The sequence below is a fragment of the Rhea americana genome, unplaced genomic scaffold, assembly GCF_003343005.1.
Source record: "Rhea americana isolate MKP2758 unplaced genomic scaffold, rheAme1 scaffold_55, whole genome shotgun sequence".
Taxonomy (NCBI): Eukaryota; Metazoa; Chordata; class Aves; order Rheiformes; family Rheidae; genus Rhea; species Rhea americana.
The window spans coordinates 1,554,665-1,575,465 of NW_028186701.1; the positions used below are offsets into that span (position 1 = coordinate 1,554,665).

The 20,801-nt window shown below is 41.0% G+C and overlaps 1 protein-coding gene across 5 annotated transcripts in view; it reads left to right on the top strand.

Annotated features, from left to right (window-relative positions):
* Window positions 1-8,966: 8,966 nt before the first annotated feature.
* The window catches only part of TERT (telomerase reverse transcriptase), a 34,724-nt gene continuing 22,889 nt past the window's right edge, over window positions 8,967-20,801 (top strand). For 3 of the 5 annotated variants that reach the window (XM_085318715.1, XM_085318718.1, XM_085318719.1), the window contains exons 1-4: window positions 9,193-9,446; window positions 10,777-12,688; window positions 15,386-15,581; window positions 19,904-20,093. In XM_085318715.1, coding sequence (XP_085174841.1) covers window positions 9,219-9,446; window positions 10,777-12,688; window positions 15,386-15,581; window positions 19,904-20,093 — 2,526 coding nt within the window. In that variant the 5' untranslated portion in view covers window positions 9,193-9,218. Of the gene's footprint in view, window positions 9,447-10,776; window positions 12,689-15,385; window positions 15,582-19,903; window positions 20,094-20,801 lie in introns of all 5 variants that reach the window. The other 2 variants (XM_085318716.1, XM_085318717.1) reach the window with 2 other exon arrangements.

A 20,801-nucleotide genomic window follows, 5' to 3' on the forward strand; every position in this document is an offset into this window, starting at 1 on the left:
GGTCTTACTCTGACAGAGGCCGGATGAAAGTCCCGATGTCTATATATCCTAAAAGACACCTAAGAGTAGCTTCAGGATTCGTGCCGTCTGGGAATGAGCAAGCTGACTATAATAAGGGTAGGTATCAGCCTCAGGAGCAGACAGCTTAATGCCTTAAATGTTGTATTAGGATCTGTAGACCCCCTTAGGGCCTGCCATGATAGAATTTGTGGCACAGATTCAGCAAGCAGCAATAAGTTTGAGAGAGCACAAGACTCCGAGGAACACAGCTGAAAGGATATTGGAACAAGTTCAGGGTGTAACATTTACTAGTAACAACTCCACATCATCATTGGGACCTGAGGAAAAAAAGAGGTAAGTGCAAAACTCAGTGTAAGGAAGGGTATATTTCCCTGAAGCAGTGGAATACACTGAAAAGCATCTACAATTAGTATTAGACACAGGACCACAAGTCCCTGAATATGTGGTGAAACCCATCCAGGTGATATGGACAGCTGGAGAGGCCTATAAATGTGCACAAACACTGGGGAGGAATACAGTCAGAAGCAGCAGTTATAGGAAACCTTTTCCTCTGGCAGAACAGGTAGGGTTTAGATTTGGCTAAGGCATGCAAATGGTGATGGGATCAGGCACTAGAGGAGGTATACATCCATATATTGACCTTGAAATACACCAGGAAATAAAACTTAGGGAACTGACAAATGTAAGRGAGTTTTCTGGTAGTATGGGCCAAATTTAAGATATCTTGCAGAAAAGTACTGAAAGCAGGGACAGATTTGAAGCCACAATGCCAGCATAAGTTCCTCCAGGAGGCCAAAGAAGAACTAAGCTGCATAACACAGACTACGTCTAAGCAAGGAGTAATAGCCTTGTGTGGGTTATCACTCTATGTAGCTGATGTTAAAGGCAGATGGAAAAAAATACAACAAACCTTACAAACCTGAACCTTACAGACCAATAATTCACTTGCAAGCTCAAAGTCTTGCAATGACACTGTTCCTCTAGTAGCCACAATGCCCAGAGAGGCAGGAGCTAAACAGTTCAATGCCTTCTGGCCAGAGAGAACTGCTACAAATTTAAGCTTAGTTTTAAAAGTCTGTTCCATCTAATCAGCATGGCTAAGGAGAAGGAGTGCTTAAATGGTTTCATCTGTCCCAGTCAAAGCTGCAGAAACCCATGTACACAAATTTCACTACTCAGTTATGTCAGTGCAGACACTGGTAACAGTTGCAATGGGCAAAAAAAAAGAGTTATCTCCCAAGCAGTGTGTTGAGTATAACCAAAACAGAACTGTTTCTAAGACTGGCGCAAAAAGCAGAGAGCAGGGTAAAAAATGTTACTCAGTGGCGAGGAGGGATTAAAAGAATAAGGAAAGCCAAATCCAGTAGACTTTAAGAGGATTTCTCCTTCCCAGACTGCTAGATGTGATGCTACTGCTACAAGTAGCCTGATAGAAGATTTGACAAGGCACTTCAAAAAAAAAAAAAAAAAAATGAGTATAAGCAATGGGAGATACAATGTGGAAACTGAACTGCATCCTCATGCTCAGCTCCAAGTGGACTAAGTAGTGCTATAAGCCAACAGGTCACTGTTCAAATAACACGAGATGTCACAGAAGTAGGTACCACCTGCTTGTAAACAAACTCCATGCAGAGGGCATCGTGATAGGCCCGCATGTACCATCCTGGTGTGCATCAACCCTTGCTACCCTGCAATGGGAAGCACTCTGGCCAAAGCACAGGCTGCACACTTTATCATTAAAAAGATGTAAGTAATGGAAAGTTGGGAACTGCAGTAAAAGGGGTCAAACAGGGCATACAGGGGAAAGTGTTCCATATATAAAAGCAACGGACCGCTGAATGCCTCTGGTTTAGAAACAAATTAGGTGTCAACTTACAGCTACTGACAACACCTCTACTGAAATTTTCAGAATTCACAGAACAATTTATTTTAAAACTAATTAAGCTAATTGCTAAAATAGCCCAAATCAAAATAGCCCAAAAGAGGATACCAAAATACCATCTACGGTTATAGAAATCATACCATATGAACACGTGCTAGCTATTGCATGTATGCAAATGCACAGCTGGAGAAGCAAAAATACAGCAAGACACATGGGACATGTTGCAGACCAAAAGCTCATAGTACATGCAGGGAGGATGCTGGTAAAGCAGCTGGATGACCTCAAAAATCTAGATAAGTGTTAGAAATAGTCCAGGAAATAAAAGTCAAAATACATATCATTTTAATCAGGAATTGGGCTTTGGCTTACCCAGTCGTATCTTCATGAAAAACAGTGAGCAAGATGACACTGGTACCCTTTACTAAGGTAACAAGCATGGAACGTTAACCACGGTGACCCGTCCAACTAGAACACCGTTAACACAAAAGGACACCATCACAAATAAAAAAATTAAACAATACAAACTATTGAGCTATGCATTGATCAATCACTATGCTGTGACTATTCATATAGTGTATCCTGAGCTGTATAACTATACTTTTCAGTAGAGCTAGATCACAATTGTTTACGCTTATGCACACTGTATGATAATGTGCTAGTATCAAAACAGAGTATGCTCAATGTAGACATATAGTGTCAGCGATATATATATATGCATGCAACCAAATATACAGTCACACCTACAATGTATAGAAAATAGATACTGGCAGTTGAAATATACAATGCAGCAAAACTATCAAACTGGTAGACCTTGGGACAGACCACCTTCAAAAGCTAGCAAAACCCACATATCAAACAAACAGCTGTACAAGTGAAAAGACAAGCCAGCAAGATGGTGCTAATTCTTAAGAAAAATAAAGCAGACTTAAGCAAGCTAGGTCAACTCCCCCCTTCTCTTCTCGCTAATCCAGTAGTGTGAACAGACCTGTGATAGGACAATTCCAGGAGATGTTCTTYCATTCCAGCATCCCATTGTTGCTTTTTCAGTAAGACAAACTGTAATACTGTTTTCTCCTGTAGTTGCATTCATGTATGTTAGCATTGTATAAAAAGATCAAACAAATGAAACTTCAGCAACACGACAAGGAGCTCAGGAGGACCCTGCAAGCTTATCCTTGTCCAAACGCCACCCTAGGGCAAGTCCACAACCATAGCAAGCCTTGCTGAAGGGAGGAGAACTAGAATGCTACTCTACGGTAACAACCAGCCTTGTGCCTGCCCAGAGAGCAAGGTCTGTCAGTTGCCCAGAAAGAGGTGAGAGGGATCGAAGTCTGTGGATCACAGATAATCACAGCATCAGCAAGGTTGGAAGAGACCTTTGGAGATCATCTAGTCCAACCTCCCAAAGATTTCCCAGTGCAATCCCCTAGTCACCATTAAGAGGCAACTGTAGTAGAGGTCCACCAGAGCAGGCTCTGTAAGAAACCACAAACCACAAATGGTCAGTGACAGTCACCACCAGAGAGCCACCCTGAGAGCTGGGCTAAACTGAGTTTAAGCCAATACATTTTAAGCTGATACACAAAGAGAACAAAGAACACGTATGGAACACATGTAAAACATTCCACAGAGGATGAAAATGCAAAGAGGGTGCAATGCAAAGTAACAAGGTAAAAACGACAGTCACAGTGCCTACAGGAGCAAAGGAAGCACAGAAAGAAAAGAATTACACCTCCTCTGCCTTCCTCCAAGCAGCCGAGCAGCTCCACTTCTTAACCATAAGCAAGTTCCTCCTCTTCTTCAGGAGAGACAGAGCAGAGCTTTTTGATTTGTTATTCACCACTTTTTCCTATTCCAGACTTTAGAGATAAAAGAACTCTTACTACATAACTGTGTACTAAATTAGAACTTAAGCGCACAGTGTGTGTGCTTTCTACTCCAATCTTCCCGCTTTCTGCTTCTCATACCCAAGCAATACTTTCAACTGACAACAGATATTGKTATCACAGAATTACCATGTTCCAACACCAGGAAAGTGGGCGATGAGATCCCTCAGTGAGTCAGACAATCAGTTAATCACTGCAACCACTGCATAAGCTATTGGAGTCACTGACTTCATTCTTCAAAAAAGAACCAAGCAAGAGAAATGCAGTTCACAGATGAACGTATGGGACATTAGAGGCCCTAGGACAGATTCCTGTGAGACTCTGCTGGTGACTTCTCTCCAGAGTGAAAATTGTTATCTGCCCTACTCTTTATTTCCTACCTTACAGCCAGTTCTTTARGAGCAGGAGGACATTTCCTCTCATGTCATGGCTGCTTAACTATTTATGAACCGTTCGCAAACAAGCTTTCTGAACGTCCTTTGAAATTCCAGCTACAGGTTATCAAGCAGATTGGCCTGTCTACACATTTGCTCTCAAATCTATTAGCAATATTTGATGGAACGAAAACATCTTCTCCTTACAAAAATAATCTTGATTTTTCCACTATATGACAGTTACTAATGTTTCCACTAACTCCATTTTTCATTATGGAGTTAGTCAACTTATGCAGCAGAGTTCTCAAGACATTTCCAAGACCTCCTTTAGGCTCTTTGGTGTCATGTTACATATTTTCAAATCCTATCATATTAAAACAGTCTTGCACAGTATAGTTAACTGTTCAGCCACCGAGTTCCTTTAAACGCCCTAGTAAATACTATCTGCATGAAGACTTACTAATTGTTCTTTTTTTTCTTTTTTCAACATCATCATCTGCAGTACTTCAACTTGAGACAGATCATGCTGTGTACAAAGTTTTGACACAGTACCCTCCCCAAGTTCCTCCTGTAATTTCCTTACTATTGCCACTATTGTCCTAGGTGTTCCTTCTATACTTTTATGCAACACATACCATTTGCCTTATAGACTACCTAGCAAGTTTCCCACTTCTGATGTTTGAAAAAGTATATTTATTATTCTTTTAGCTTCTGAAAGTTGTTCATCAAACTTTTCTCTTTGCTTTATTAAGTTTTTTTCCTTTTCTTGATTGAACAAAACTTCAAAATAAAACTTACTAACAGTCTCAGTTCTCATGAGAGGTTCCTTTTTGGCCTTTTCCAAAGGAGCGTTAGAAAGAGATACACATTTACAATACATCTGTATAGCTATGTCTTTAAATAGCCATTACTGAAGTTTGATCTAATATAAACCTAACTGTATTAAATCAACTAAATATATCTAGTCAAGTACATCTTATATGCTTATAGTAAAGCATAACCTTATTTCCTCTCATTTCACTCTCAGATTGTAAAAATGCCATTTTATTTTTATCACTGCTCTATAATCATCTATTCCCAAAGTAACTTCGTTTCACAAAAGCTGGTGATAGAGCAGGATGTGAATTAATTCTCCCTTGAAGGATAAATTTGTTGAGAATTGTGATTTAATTATTCATTCAGGTCTGGGCTCCCCAGTACAAGAATGACACAGACATACTGGAACAAGTCCAACAAAGGGCCACATATCATTAAGGGACTGGAGCATCTGACATACAAGAAGATGCTGAGGAACTTGGGATTGTTCAGCTTTGAGAAGGAAATGCTCAGGGAAATCTTATCAAAATGTGTAAATACCTGATGTAAAGAAGACAGACCAAAATTCTTCTCAGTGGTATCCAGAGACAGGACAGGATGCAGTAGGCACAAATTAAAGAAACTACAACTAAACTAAGAAAAAAGAATTTCTCTGTGAGGGTGGTCAAATATTGGAGTAAGTCACCCAGAGAGGTTGTGGAGTCTCCATTCYTGGGGATATTCAAAATCCAACTGGACAAGGTCCTGAGCAACTGGCTGTAGTTGACCCTGCTCTGTGAAGGGGCAGGGGAYGAACTGGAGACTTCAACTGGAGAAGAGACTTGCAGAGGTCCTTTCCAGCATCAGCTATTCTATTATTCTATGATACTGTTATTGTACTCTTTTCCATATGCAGCCTCCTAAAAATCAACTTATTCTCCTTTGTATGACACTTCATTTCCCCTCTCCCTCCTGGACGCTCTCCCCAGCCCATCTGTAGGCACACRGAAAAACAGTGTGGTGTCTATGAAAATAAACAGGAATAAAGAAACCTCCTTAGCCTGGTCATAGCAGTCCTCCTCTCTCCTCACACCATTGATGTGATTGTTGCCACCAAGAAGGCATCAGTAAGAGGCACAGGTAAGCATCTACTTTAAAACTTACTACCAGTTGGCAGAAAGGGTGCAGAAAAATGATGACTTAGAGCCCTCCTCAGAAATTCGGCCTACAGCAGCATCTGCAACCCAACCATCTGCCATGAGCATATCACCAGCTTTGAGGACATGGATCTGCCACCCGCACAGCACAGAGCCAAGTAGTTGCAACCTCACCTGCAACCAGCATGTCCTCAGCTGTGGGTTCATCCTCTACTATCACCAAAATCCCATTGCTTCCTTGTGCATTGCTGTTAGGGTTTCACTCCTTAAGAAAGTCCCACTGGTGGAAAGAACTAGAGCACTGTCCACTTCTTCAACAAAACCTACAGATCAACACCTCACAGATGGTCCCCCTCACCATCATGTCCTTAGTTTTTCCAGTGGCTGCTGGGGAGGAATCTTTTGTTGCAGTCAGGGATCTGGTTGTCGTTTTCAAGATTAATGACCCTTTGTCCTTGCTACCAGGCCATGATCTGAGCCTAAACTCAACATCCCCTCCTATTCCTCTTTTCCTCTTCCTGAACATGTTCCCCAGAGGAAATGATGAGCCTCTTATCTGCCATGTCTGGCTGCATCACACACCATCCTTGGGTTGTACCTTGAGGGTACCACCAGCTTTGGAGTAATTGGGGTGGGGGAGAGGGGAATATATGCAAAACAGACCCACTAGAGATCAGATCATGGATATCAACTGTACTCTCACCTGAGCGCAGCTGCTGATAAAGCTGCTGATACAGCCAGCTTTTGTCTCCTTGCCCAAGTCTGCAGTGTCTGTGCAACCTCTCCATTACAGCACTGCTGAAGTCCCTTGAAGCCTTCTTGAGTTATCACTCTCCCTCCTTTGGGGGTCTCCATCTGGTGCCTATCTGTGTCTGCGGCATGCAGGCAGTGCTGAATTAGGACTTACAAAGAAATCCCTCAGCCTGAAAGCTACAAAGGGRCCAAGGAGTGGACACCTCAAGCATGCTGATAAACAGGTATGAGCTGTTTTGCTCCCTGTAAGAGCTTTATTGCTTTAGAAGGAAGGTACAGCCAGTTCTCGATGAGCAGGAGGATGCTGACCTCACTGAAGCCTTCATGGTCCTCACTTAAGGAAGGTACACACTGACCTCTCTCAGAATGGCCAGTTTCTACACCTCTGCCCCAGCCACTAGAAATAYGTGGTACGTAGCACCATCTGTAACAGGTGCAGCACTGTCTCTGGTCACAAGGCCACTAACTTCTCCCTTCACCTAATGAAACACCTAAAAACCAGCCTTCTCCACACTGGGACCTGTCAGGTGAGTCCTCATAAGAGCTAGGTACTCTCCAGTCTTTGGTAAGGGGAGAACCCTATCATGTTTCCGCAGGAGATTCATAGCAATCTAGCCAGTATGCCTAACTGGAAGACAGTCACCTCATCTCATCAATGTATCTGGCAGACTGCTGCTGACTCTGTCCTGCCTASATCTTTGCTCAAAGGTGCTGCATTTGGATTTGCTGAGCTTGTGCCATGTACCAATCTCTGTCCATGTGAAGGGAGCAGTTTTTGATCTTACTAACACCTACAGCCTTTTAATGGCTCATATAGAAGCTGTTTCATACTTTTGATCTCTGAACCTTTCTCACTCTATTACACCCTTTCTGAGATGCAGAGACCAGAACTGTACAACTGCACTCAAGCTGTGGGCAAACCATGAATTCATGCCGTGGCATAATGATCTCCACTTACTGTTATTTATTCTTTCCCTAATCATTCTGAACACTTGATTTGCTTTATTGGCTGCTGCAGAGCACAAAGTTGATTTTTTCATGGAACTATTATAGCCTCAGGGTGTCAATCCTGAGTAGTACTAGTATCTCAGAGACTATAATTTCATAAATGAAGCTGAGAAAGTATTTCACCTCTATGCCACACTTGACATTTAACAGCATTAAATTTCAACTGCCACAAAATTTCTGTGTCAGTCTTCAAATATTCTCCTGCAATTTTATACTCTGCTTGTGTCCTTGCTACTTTGGATAACTTCACTCATCAGTAAATTTTGCTATTTACTGACTACTTACAGTAATTCAGGGTCATTTACGAAAGCTATATTGTATAAACTAATGTGAAACTCCAGTGATGGTCATCCTCATTGAAAGAACTGACCATTTATTCCTACCTCTGTTTCTTTTCTTTCAACCAGTAAAATATCCATACTAGTGGATAATTTTTTCATTTATGACATTTCCTTACAAAGGTTTTTGGAAATTTAAGTAGAATATATCAACTATATCATCATAATTTTCATGTCTTCTCAACAACCCATAGAACCACAAGAAGTTCTTAAGGCAGAACTTCTGAAGCCACAGCTTGTATTTCTCCCATCTTCTACTAATTTTATCTTCTGTTATTATTTCTACTAATTTGCTGTAAATAAACATCAGCTTTAGAGGCCTTTACTTAGAACTCCATTCAGCTCCTTTTAAAGTCTGGCATTAAGTTTGCCACCACGCAGTCTTCAGGTACCAAGGAAATTTTTGAGTAAGAAAAACGCTACTCACTACTCTGAGCGATTTGGCTGCTTCATTCMTGAATTTGGTGAGAACCAGTCAGTTGGTTATTTGTTAGGGTYTACTCTGCTGCTTTTGAAACTTCACGAGCCTTTGATCAAGGCGTGAACGCTTACCCTCATCGCGCTGCCTTGCCCCTTCTCCGCACTCGCCCCTCCTTGTGGCTCACTCCCAGACCCCAGACGTGCCTTGCCCCCTCACCCCAGCCCGGCTCCCTCGGGTCACTAGACGGCGCTGGCGGAGGTGAGGAGCTGCGGGGCTGGACAGCGGCCTCCCTCCCTCCCGGCCCGCCTCGCTTCGCCCGCCGCCCATCACCTCTGCGCAGCCTCCAAGGCCGCGCGGCACCTGGCCGCAGCAGCTGTGGGGCTTTTTTTTTCCTTTTTCTTTCTTTTTTTTTCTTCTTTTTTTTTCTTTTTTCTTTTTTTTTTTTTTAAGAAGCAGCAGCTCCTTACAGCTTCCTGCAGTGCTCAGCCGTCGGCTGAGGAGCGTAAAACCAGGAGGGGAGGAGGTGAGGGAGAGAGGGAGGCGCGGGGACGCTTCAGGTGGCAGCGTGCTCCGTCTGCACAACATGGCGGGCGCGGGGCCGTTCGCGGCGGCGCTGGCCGCACTGCGGGGCTGCTACGCCGAGGCCGCCCCGCTGGAGACCTTCATCCAGCGGCTGCGGGAGAGTGGCGCCGGTGAAGCCGAGGTGCTGCGGCCCGACGACGCCCCGTGCTACCGGACCTTCGTGGCGCAGTGCGTAGTGTGTGTACCCCGCGGAGCTCGCTCCATCCCCCGACCCTTCACCTTCCAGCAGGTAGGAGGGCGTCGGGGCTGCCCAAGCGTTGCCCGCTTGGACAGCGGCACCTGCGCTGCAGCCCTCTCCGCCGAGGAGCGGTAGCCCGCGGGCGCGCGTGTGGGTGTGTGTGCGCGCCGCGCGCGAGCAGCTTCGCCCGCACTAACGGTCACCGCCGGCCGTTGATGGCTTTTGCTCCTCGCTTGCCCCCCCCTTCCCCCGCCTCGCTGCCGTTCGACCCCAGAGAGGGCTCCTGGCACAGCCGCCTTCTGCGGTGCTGCGGCTCATAATGCTCTTCCTGTCCTCCATGCGTGTGCAGCGGCGGGCTACGCTCGTCTCCTCGTGGCTGTGCCTTCTCGCTTTGTCGTCTCCCTCGGCCCCCTTGCTCTTCTTTGTCCTGGAATTGAGTTTGGTTTATGGAAATTAAATTTTTCTCTAGCCTGCACGGGTCTTCTCCCCCTTTCCCCTCCCTTTTAGGGGGTGAGCAAACAAATTCTTAGTGCCTACTGGCCTACGGTTGGATAAGCTAGAAGATTTGCATGTCTGGGGCTCTGGCTTTGTGCTTGCTCGGTAGGGTAGAATTTAATCCACCGTCCCCTAAATAAAACAAAACAAAAAAAAAAAAAAAAAAAACCCAAACTCATCACCATGGCTGGGGGAGCAATTAGAAATGAAAAAATAAAACTTTCCTTCTGTGAGAGGATAGAGGAGAAAAAGAATCGCTTTCGATCAGCATTTAAGCAGAAAACATTCTTCAGAGAGGAGTAAGATGGAGCTTCTCTCGGGGCTATTGTGTGCGTGAGCAAAGTCGTGCTACTGCACGAAACAAATGTTGCAAGCTTATTGAGCGTTTTAGTTTTTTAAATTGTGAGCTGAAATATTTATTAGAAATTGTTTATTTTACATTAACACCTGGAGGTCCCCAGAAAAGCAATATCAGATCCCTGTTGTGGTAGGGCCCGCGCATGTGCGTAGCTAGGGGCAGAGTGACCTGAAAGCCTGGGAGACTGCGCTGCTGAGAAAGATGAGAGGAGTAGCATAGGGTTTTCCTTTGGCATGAAAACCAGGATCAAAGGGGTAGAAGTTTAAAAAGAATTCCCTAAAGTCGTAATCTCTGTTTGCTGAATGTGAAACAAATAAATAAAAATAAATTATCCTGTGTTACATTGGAAAATCTTTTTTTTTTTTCCTAATATGGCACTTCTGAATCATTAATATTGCTTTGAAAAGGTTTAATCTAAAGCTCAAGGCTAGGATTGGGCATCTTGCACATCCTTTTACTTAAAGGATATGTTGTGGCATTTGGAAGAGTCTATAAAAACTAATTTTCTTTCCTTCTTTCTTTCTTCAGTTATCTAGTCAGAGTGAAGTCATCACAAGAGTTATTCAGAAACTATGTGAAAAAAGAAAGAAGAATATCCTTGCGTACGGGTATTCCTTACTGGATGAAAACAGTTCTCATTTTCGAGTCATGCCATCTTCAAATATATGCAGCTACCTACCCAATACTGCAACAGAAACTCTTCGTATCAGTGGCCTCTGGGAAACGTTACTGAGCAGGATAGGGGATGATGTGATGATGTATTTATTGGAACACTGTGCAATCTTTATGCTGGTTCCCCCTAGTAGTTGTTATCAAGTTTGTGGGCAACCCATTTATGAACTTATTTCAAATAATGTAGAATCATCTCCAGTGTTTGTTAAACAAAGGCGTTCAAAGCACAGACGTAATGCATTGTTTGACTATATGCAAAAAAGGCTTATGTTTCATAAAAAGCATCTTTCAGACTCTCACTGGTGGAAATTCAAACAAAGACCTGAAGTCCAAGTCTCTAGCAGAGGAAATAAAAAAAGTAACAAAATACTACACTTAGTGCCCGGTTTAGCATATTCTGCTAAAGATAATTTTAAAGCAAGTGAACAGATTGAAATGGTAACTGAACGTCTGGAAAACCGGGTTAGCCCAGGCTTATCTTTGTCAGCTAGAGCCCTGTCTTTGAAAAGGAAGTTTGATAGGGAACAACTTAAAATCACAGCTAAGAGACTGAAAGTAGAGGAGRAAGCACTAGAGAAAGAGGCTTGGGATCATAGTCCTGGCATGAACCAAAACGATTCCAAGAGAGATGGAACTGGGTATGTAGCACCACATTCTGTAAGTCTTACTGAAGAAAAGAACATTTCTAAAAGAAGCGACAGTGATATGTCTGATCCTCCCTTAGTTTACAAATCTTATGATGGGAAGGAGAAATTTGTCGCAGATGAAAAAGCATTTCTGCAAGGAGTTCAGAGTAACATGCCTTTTAAGTCCAGCATTGAAATGCAAGCAGAATCCAATAGAAGGGGAGTAGAGATGCATAAAGAGAGAATGTATACATCTCAAGTGGATTCTGTACCAATGAAACCAGTGGAAGGTATTTCTTCAAAATCTAGAGGGCTGGAAAGTCCCCTAGATCATTTGGGAAAGAAATTACCAAATACGATCTTGCATTCTGGAGTATACATTGAGAGGAAGTCTCTTCTGTATTCTCGCTGGAGTTTCAAAGAATGTTTTCCGAAGTGGTTTTTACTGAATCGCTTGAAGGGCTGTCAGGCAAGCGGAAGACGGCTTGTAGAAACTATATTCTTAAGCCAAAATCCGTTGGAGCAAAAACGCAGTCAAAGTGTGCCGCATCACAGCTGGAGAAAGAAAAGATTGCCCAAACGCTACTGGCAGATGAGAAATATATTTCAGAAATTGGTAAAGAACCATGGAAAATGTCCTTATTCATTTCTCCTGAAAAAGAATTGCCCTGTTGGGATTTCTGAAACCAGTGCAGGAAAATCTGAGCTGCCTTGTCAGTCAGCGTTACCTGGGGGAGCAGAGGTTCACAAGCAAGTAGAACCATTTGGGAAAGAGTCTACTACGTGCATGATGAGCAGTGGCCAGAAGGGTGGTCACACTGATGTGCCAAATGACTTATGTGCTCCTCTTCCAAAATGTGGGAAGTCAAAGGGCGAGGAGCAAAATTCTGGAGAGGTGTGTGATTCTGCCATCAGGGAGCTTCTCAGGCAGCACAGCAGCCACTGGCAGGTGTATGTCTTTGTGCGACAGTGCCTGGAACGAGTGATCCCTGCAGAGCTATGGGGTTCAAACCATAACAAATGCCGGTTCTTAAAAAATGTGAAAGCCTTCATTTCCATGGGAAAGTTTGCTAAGCTTTCATTGCAGGAGTTGATGTGGAAGATGAGAGTGAATGACTGCATGTGGCTTCGTCTAGTCAAAGGTACTCCTTACCTTAAAATAAGGAACTAAGTAGTGGAGTCAGAGACTGGTATTCAGGTTTAAGCTGGGGAGGGGGAGTTGAAGCTGGGATTGAGTTTGCAGTTTTCACTTATACTAGTGACAGTTTAGAGAGCAAGCCTGGTAGTGTTTGTCATAATTGATGTGGAAGAACTCTTAAGTCTGTCTTCCTATGTGCTCGAAACTAAAGTTTTTTATTTTCCTGAATGCTTTTTTGTTTAATGAATTGAACTTTTCGTAAACGTGAGTTCAAACCTGGGACTTTAAACAAAACTCCTTCCTTTTTCCTTCCAAATACTGAAATTGCAAGTAACTAAGAAATCTCATTCAAGTACCACTTAAGTATGTAAGGAGCAAATGCAGTCTGCTTTAAGTGGCAGTGGTCACTTGAAGCTTTCAGAAAGAATGAAAGGCAAAGTGGTACACTCAAGAGACACCAGTCCCTCTGTTATGAGAGTAAGCTTCCATTTTGCAGCTTCCCACACACACTTTTCCTTCCCTTCCACCCCCCCTCCCCCAAAACACACCTATGCCTTAGGTTAACATGCTTTTCTACTATCTTAGGAAAGAGACTTGTGGGCCCTGGGACATAGGAAGAAGAGGGGGTTGTCCACCATCTAATTGGAACTACTTCAGTCCAGATAGTTATTGATGTGGACTGGTTTGAAGTACTCAAGGACTGAAAGCTATCTCTAGGGGGGATAGGAACGTCAGCTAGTTGCTCAAAGATCCCTATCCCTTCASTTTAATAATCACTTTAATAAAACTTAATTTTAGGCTGAAGCTGTTCTGTGCTTGATTGCTGTGGGATCTAATGCAAATAGTAATTTTTCTGTGCTTTCATTCGCAATCTGTAAAACTTATACTATGCTTCTGTACTGGTATGTTTGTAGTATTTATTCTCACCTGGTAAGTATGCTTGGATCCTACAGTACTGTGAGCTAAAACTTGCATTCCTTTTTTAAAGGTTTGGTGGGGTTCTAAAATTCCTACATGTCYCGTGTGACATAGGAGGAAAATAAAAAGCCAGAGATTTGAGAACTGATGTCAAAAACAGGAGAGATGCACCTCCATAAGAAACTGCTAATTCTAGCAAAGATAGTGCCTCTTTATTCAGGAACTTTGGCTGAAAAAATATGTTTTAAAAAACACTGAGAAACTTATATTTTTACAACATTTAAAAATATTTATTTGGTTCACAGTGTTTTGAAATTTAAGTGTCATCTTACTCTCTAGACTTCAAGAAAATTGAAACATAGGTTTAATTTTAATTTTCATAAAACTACTCTTGTGTTTGAATTCTAAAACATGTTTAATTGCTTTAATGTATTGTAGGATTTTTTTTTTTCTCTCCAAGAGTAGCAGTTGTTTTGTGTGCCTCCCCTGAACTTTAGGCAGGATTCACTCCACTGCAGTGATGTTTACATACATTGTCAAGAAAATAGGAAAACAATGATGATGTTCAAGGACAGCTGCTCAATACACTGGCAGTAAAGCACACAAAACAGCATATTATGACTGTTCACTTGCAGAATTTTCTGATAGTCACTGGATTTTGCATTAGAGGTACGTGGTTTCCACTGAAATCAAAATTGTTTCTCTATGGTAGCTGCTTGCAATAACAACCCTGCTCTCTCCCCCGAGTCCTTTTTTCTTTGGTGCTCTGCATACATGAAAGTGTCTGCCTTGAAGAGCACAAAAACCAAACAGCAGAGACCTAGAAACTTACTTTCATTTTATAAGTTTCAGTCTTAAGCCTCAATTCTCATGTGTCAAAACAGAGCTATATTTAACATGTTTGTGTAATAATCTTAAATAAGCTGTATTGCACAAATTATTCTGCAGAATTTCTTAAATTAACCAATTATATTTTCCTGAGTTCTRCTTTCAAAATTAATTAAGAGAGTTTTTTTGAAAGGTTAAAAAAAAAATCAGTATTGTAGGCAAAGGGGAGACAAACCGTGTCCTATCTGCAATTTTAGACATCACTGAAACTATATGTAGGCTTAAATTTGACAATAGCTAGAAAAGCTCAGGGTTCATACTTATTATGAAATCTAAATATTATAAGGGCCGATTGACTTAGGCAGAGTGATTTTTGAATGCAGCAGTAAGTTTTATACAGGATGTTTGAAATAAGCAAGTCTAACCGTGAAATTATTTTTTGTATGTAAATCAGGAAATCTGAGCATCATTCTCTTCATCAGTTCAATTTTCTCTATTATTATTTTTATAATATACCTAAGAATKTTCATTCTTTGACTTTTAAATAAAGTTTTATGCTCTAATAGACTCTTATCTCCCAGTTTTCTACAACCTGTGGAATACTTTACCTTTCCCTTTACAATAATTATGCCATTGCACATTGAAGATCTTGCACAGTCAACTTTGAGAGGAGAAAGTAAGTCTCTGGGCCAGTAATTGCATGTATTGGTATCCTGTGTACTAATTTGTCACCACAGATTTGTTTCCTTCTATGTACTTTACGCTTTGGTAAAATTATTTAATGCCAGTGAAAATTGGAGTTCCTGCATCTGTGCAATTGTTTGTATTTTCTTTCTTTCTCTTTATTAACCTCAAGCTAAGAGTATATGTGTGCTTTCTTGTTTGTTCTGTGTTTTTTTTTCCTAACACAAATTGTTGGTATTTACTATAACTGCGTTTGAATTGTTTATTGAAGGTGATCACTTTGTTCCTGCCTATGAACATTGTTTCCGTGAAGACCTTTTGGCTAAATTCCTATACTGGCTGATGGATACATATGTTGTTGAGTTGCTCAGATCATTTTTCTATATCACCGAGACCATGTTCCAGAAAAACATGCTTTTCTACTACCGAAAGCTTATTTGGGGCAAGTTACAGAACATTGGAATTAGGTAACAATAGAAAGCTAATCAAACATTAATGAAAATATGGAAATCTCATGTCTTGCAGTGTAAATTTATAATTCTACTTTCATTTATTGCCCATTCATCCTTTTATTTTCATTCACGTAATTTTCCAAAAGAAAAATCAACCTGTGATTGCACTATGCTAGACTTCTAAATTCTTGTAAATTCAAAAATACTTGTGTGAGGAAATACTTGTGTGAGGAAAACTGATTCAAATTTTGATTTCTTTGATAATAATCAGCCTTTGAGATAATAATCATTATGAAGAAGGTTTTGTTTTGATGAGTCAACTTGTATGTTTTAATAATGAATGAAACATAGTGTCAGAATCCCAAAATAACTTTCGGAAAGCTAATTTTAAAGATTACTCAACTCTCTTTAGCAKTTTTAATTCCAAAGATTTGAACTGTGAGTTCAGACAGTAGGCTTGTATGGCTTTTAGTTTTTTTTTTTTTTAATAAGATTAAAGGATTTAAAAGCTGCAGCATTTTGTTTTTTTCAATACAACTCTGAAAATTCATGCTTCTTGTTTGTTATTCAAATTATATGTATGAATTTAAGTTAGGGCATTATTTAGGATAGAATTATAAGTGATTAAGTGCGAAAATAAGAAAAATCTGAGGGGAATTTTAATGAACGATATTGCACCAACATTTCCTTAGTTCATGTCTTTCAGATTATCAGTATAAATTGTTGGTATCCAGGAAATTTTTAGAACTGTGAAAAATGATTATATTTGTTCTGTGTTTTAATTACCATTTTCATATAGTGAAATTCTTGCATTTGCAATGGTCTGTTGGTCTGCAATGTTGTTGTGTGTGTGGGTTGGTTTTTTTCACTGCCCTGAGCTTAACACTGGTAACTTCTTCAGTGCAGCTGTTGTGCGTATGTGTTTGTTAACGGGGCCTTAGTCCAGAATGTGCAGTAAAAATAATAGTGATGTATTCTGTCTGTCTTGTTTAAACTAACAGCCTTAGTGTTGTAGTTAGCATTTTATGTAATGTTACTGTACTTCAAGAGCTAACGTACTCTTTATTTTGCCTAAAGGATCATCAAGTACTAAATTATATGTGTTTAGAGAGAATACTGTTTTTAATGGGATACAAGCTTAAAAGAAGTATTTTTGTTCTCAGCCCTTTCCTCCCCTATTCCCAGTTTCTCCACAAAAAAAAAAAAAAAAAAAACATCTAAGGACAGAGCGGTCTGAACTTAAAAGGCCTTAATCTGGGCTGGTCGCATGTCTTCCTGTTTCCTCCCCACTTATTTTCCCACCATACAGGAAACCCCTTCTCACCTTTGGCTCAGAAAGTCCCTGAACTGCAGATGACTGAGAGCTGAGGGAGCATCCCAAAGAAATACTACTGAGTGCTTTCCCAGCACGTACTGAAAGGACAAGGTGTCAGCTGTTGGCTATGGGATATGTGATTATGCAGACCTTTAGTCTGACCGCAGTAGCTGCTCTTAAGCTTCATCCATGGGGTTAGGGTTTTCAGTACTTTGCTTTTTACTGTGTGCCATGTAACATGAGGTCTCCTACTAATTCTGCTCACTATGTTCRTGCAGGTGGCAAGCTGCCTGTTGGATGTGGTAGGAGAGAAACTGGGACTAGAGGTGGTGGGAAAATGGCTATTTAGGGCCGCCTGGGCTGCTTCTAGACTCTCCAGGCACCATCCCCTCTTTATTTTCAGCCGTTGGTGAATCCGTGCCCAGGCAATTGAGCTGCTTCCAGCGTCTCTGTAGGAAGAAATTGCAGGTGGTGCCCCCTCCCCTAATGGCTGTTCTGTGAGTGCCTTTGTTCTCCTCCCTCCCTCTTCAGCTGGAGGTGCTCATAATGACTGCTTTGAGCTGGCTCACAGGGAAAGATTTACATTGCCACTGATGCCTTCCCAGTTCTTTTGCATCTGCCTTTGCGGGTAAGAGGATGGATGAAAGGACTAGACTGAATGTATCTGGACTTTATTTATGTCTTTACACTACGTTGTATTAGGAGTGACTGTCTATCCTAACAGGCCATCCATTTGAGTAGATTTTCCTGTGCAGAGTTCCACTCATGGACCACAATTTGGTGGGCACTTGAATCTGTAAGATTTATCATGCTGTATTTGCGAGAGTGCACTAGTCAAGTTTGATGCATCTTCAAAAATTAATAGAAAGTTTTGTTTGCAAAAATAATGCCCAAAATTAAAAACAGTATTTATACTCTGTTAAGAAAAAAATCAGTATTTCATGATAAGTTGCTTCAAGTTACTTGGCCTGTGGAATGCAAAATTATTTTTAAAACCAATGCATCCAACTTCATGGTAATGGCACCTGTGTTTTTTTTATGAGGACCAAACCTTCCCTACCCTTGCTACACAGTGGCTACCTAGGATTGAAAATGCTGCTGGAGTTACAAATCTCCTATATTGGAGATGCATCTCCTAAATTGTAGGATGACAAGACATCAAAGAGAGCCCAACTATGTACTCAAAAAATCCTCCACATTCCAATATGCAAATGGACTGTGAGTGTACAAATGAGAGTAGGATGATTCAGCAGCTACTAGATCAGTGAGTGTTCAAAGTCATCAGCCCTGCTGTAAATTACATGAAATATGCAATGATTGTTGCTGCAGGCAAAATGACATCAAATTCCACAATAGGCCTGAGAAARTAGTGATGAAGATCTGAGTCAGCCTCTGTCTTCACTTTTAGAGGAAGTCATAGTCCTTCCCTCCTACCCCCTTTCTTTTCTCATGTCTTATAAACAAACTCCAAAGGGATGGACATTTGATCATTTGGTTGTTTATTTTGAACTGATTTGTTTAATCTTAGGGATCCAGCTAATACTGTAGTACATGCAGAGGTTTTCTCAGTACTAGAGAGAAACTGAGTCAAATAAGTAATCTCTCACTACAAAAAAGTGATCTTTTGTCCCTTCTGTACTTTGCCGTGCTTTGGGCTTTGTTTGTAAAGGGAATGTTATGCCTAAGTTTGAATATAAATCCTCAAAATATTTGCTCAGTAATAGCTCAACTTGCAGAGCCTGGATGTGTGGATGCCTAGATGCCTTCTAGTTGGCATGCGGTGTGCACTCAGGCCTTGACAGTCCCAAGATGCTGAATCATTGGTTCATACATGAATTGTGTGAGCTAAAATAAGTATTTATGTGGCTATTTTGTCTGTAATCTTGAACTCTTGGATGTCTACTACAGCATGCTTATCAGATTTGTACCACCCATSCTTTTCCTTCTGTGATAGCAGGGACCCCCTTTTGCTAAACCAACCCATTGGTTTGAGTGAGATGTGAAAAATGTGAATGCAAAAAGATCCCATCTTCTGAGGGGATTTGAATCGTCACATTCCGTTTCTGAGGGGAGTATCCCAATCACTAGGCTGTAGGGCTTTCTGGAATAATAGCTTTTGTCCTAAACAATACCAGCAGTTCAGAAGATTGGTCCAGATCTGCCATGCTGCAGATAGGGTGCTCTAACAATAAGATGTTAAGTAGAAGCAAAGCCTTTTTGCATGACTTCCTTTCCCCACTTTATTGAATTAATCTGGACTAGGCCAAACTGAATAGTAATCCCTGAGGGAGTGTCTGTGAGGYGGAAACATAGCTCCTGGTAAGATACATATAGGGAGCTTGGATCTGTGCCTTAGAAGCCATCCATCTCTTCCTCATTTTCTATTATTTTCTTTAGCTGACTGCTGTTCGTCGGGCTGGATCTTTTGAATCCTGTTACTGGATACCTAAACACCCTTCTCATCTTTTATATGTACCCTAGTATCTCAGTTTGCTATGAGTTCTAATAGGTAACAGAGCCCCTAAATGTTTGGATGGAAGAGGAACAACCCATTAGTGTATAAATCCTTCCCTGGATCTTTCCTGAAGTTTTCAGAAAGTCCTATCCTACTGAGTACATATCTTAAAAGTTTCTGAAACCATGAAAAATATCCTTAAATTCCCATTGGTCTGAATTAAAAATACCTACATTAACACAAATGAAAATGTAACTATAGATTAGCTAAGTACGTTTGAAAGTTATGAAATACTTTATTATTGTAATTTGCACTGCATCAAGTGGAAATATATACTACTTTTTTTGCATTATATTGTCATTAATATACTTTGGAGTTTTTCTGAATTTCAGATTTCCATTTGGTACCTTGGATTGGATATTAATATGATGTCAATTTCTGCAATAGCATTTGTAATTATCTTAGTAAAATATTTGGCTCCAGTTATGATAAAGAAATGAAATATTTGTAACCTGCTTCTTTTTCTATTGTTTACTATCTATGTATTTATCTGTGTATTTATTTTAGAAACCATTTTGCCAAAGTACATCTGCGTGCTTTATCTTCAGAGGAGATTGAAGCTATCCATCAAAAAAAAAATGTTTCTATGGCATCAAAGCTCCGGTTCATTCCGAAACCAAATGGATTAAGACCCATAGTAAAAGTGAGCGGTGTTGTTGAAGCAAGAGCATTCAGCAAGGAAAGCAGAGAAAAGAAGGTTTTTATTTTCTTTATTTTATGGGTTTGATTTGGGCAGCTAATATGAGGATTTTTTTTTATATATGTGTTATGTAGTACAGGTTAAAGTGATGAACTGGAATCTTCAAATCAGAATGAACAGGCYCTTGTGACTTAGCTTAGTTTCTTCCTTCTCTATGCTTAATTATCGTTAGCCTCTGGTTATGGAATCACATAGTCTTGTTTGCAAGCCCATCTTTATATGTTTAACATTATGGCACAGTCCTGTTTTCTTCCTCTACCATTTCCATCTCCTTCCCTTTGCCTTGCTAACATTGTCGGAGTGTGGTTGACATGGTCATCCATGGGGATAGAAGGATGGAAACCTCAGAAGTCTTAAGTACTCAGTATTCCTTATTAATGCGCTGGATTTGTTTGGTTCACCAGAGGATGAGGGGCAGATGAATCTTGCCCGTTGGGATTTACATGAATGCTTGGTCAGCTAGTTGGCTGTTTTGCCAGGTCAACCCAGGGTGTCTATCCCTGTCAGCAAGCCAAGCAATGGTGAGTTGGGTGCCTTATAGGAGAAGGTCTAGAAAGGACAAGGAAGCTGGGTCAAATACAGTAGAGACAGGAAGGAAGCTGGTAATTAATGTAGTGTGGGAACAGACAGAACCACACAGTGCACAGAATAATCAATTTAAAAGGCCAGTTAACCACAAGACATAGTAGGAACCAAATTCCAGTA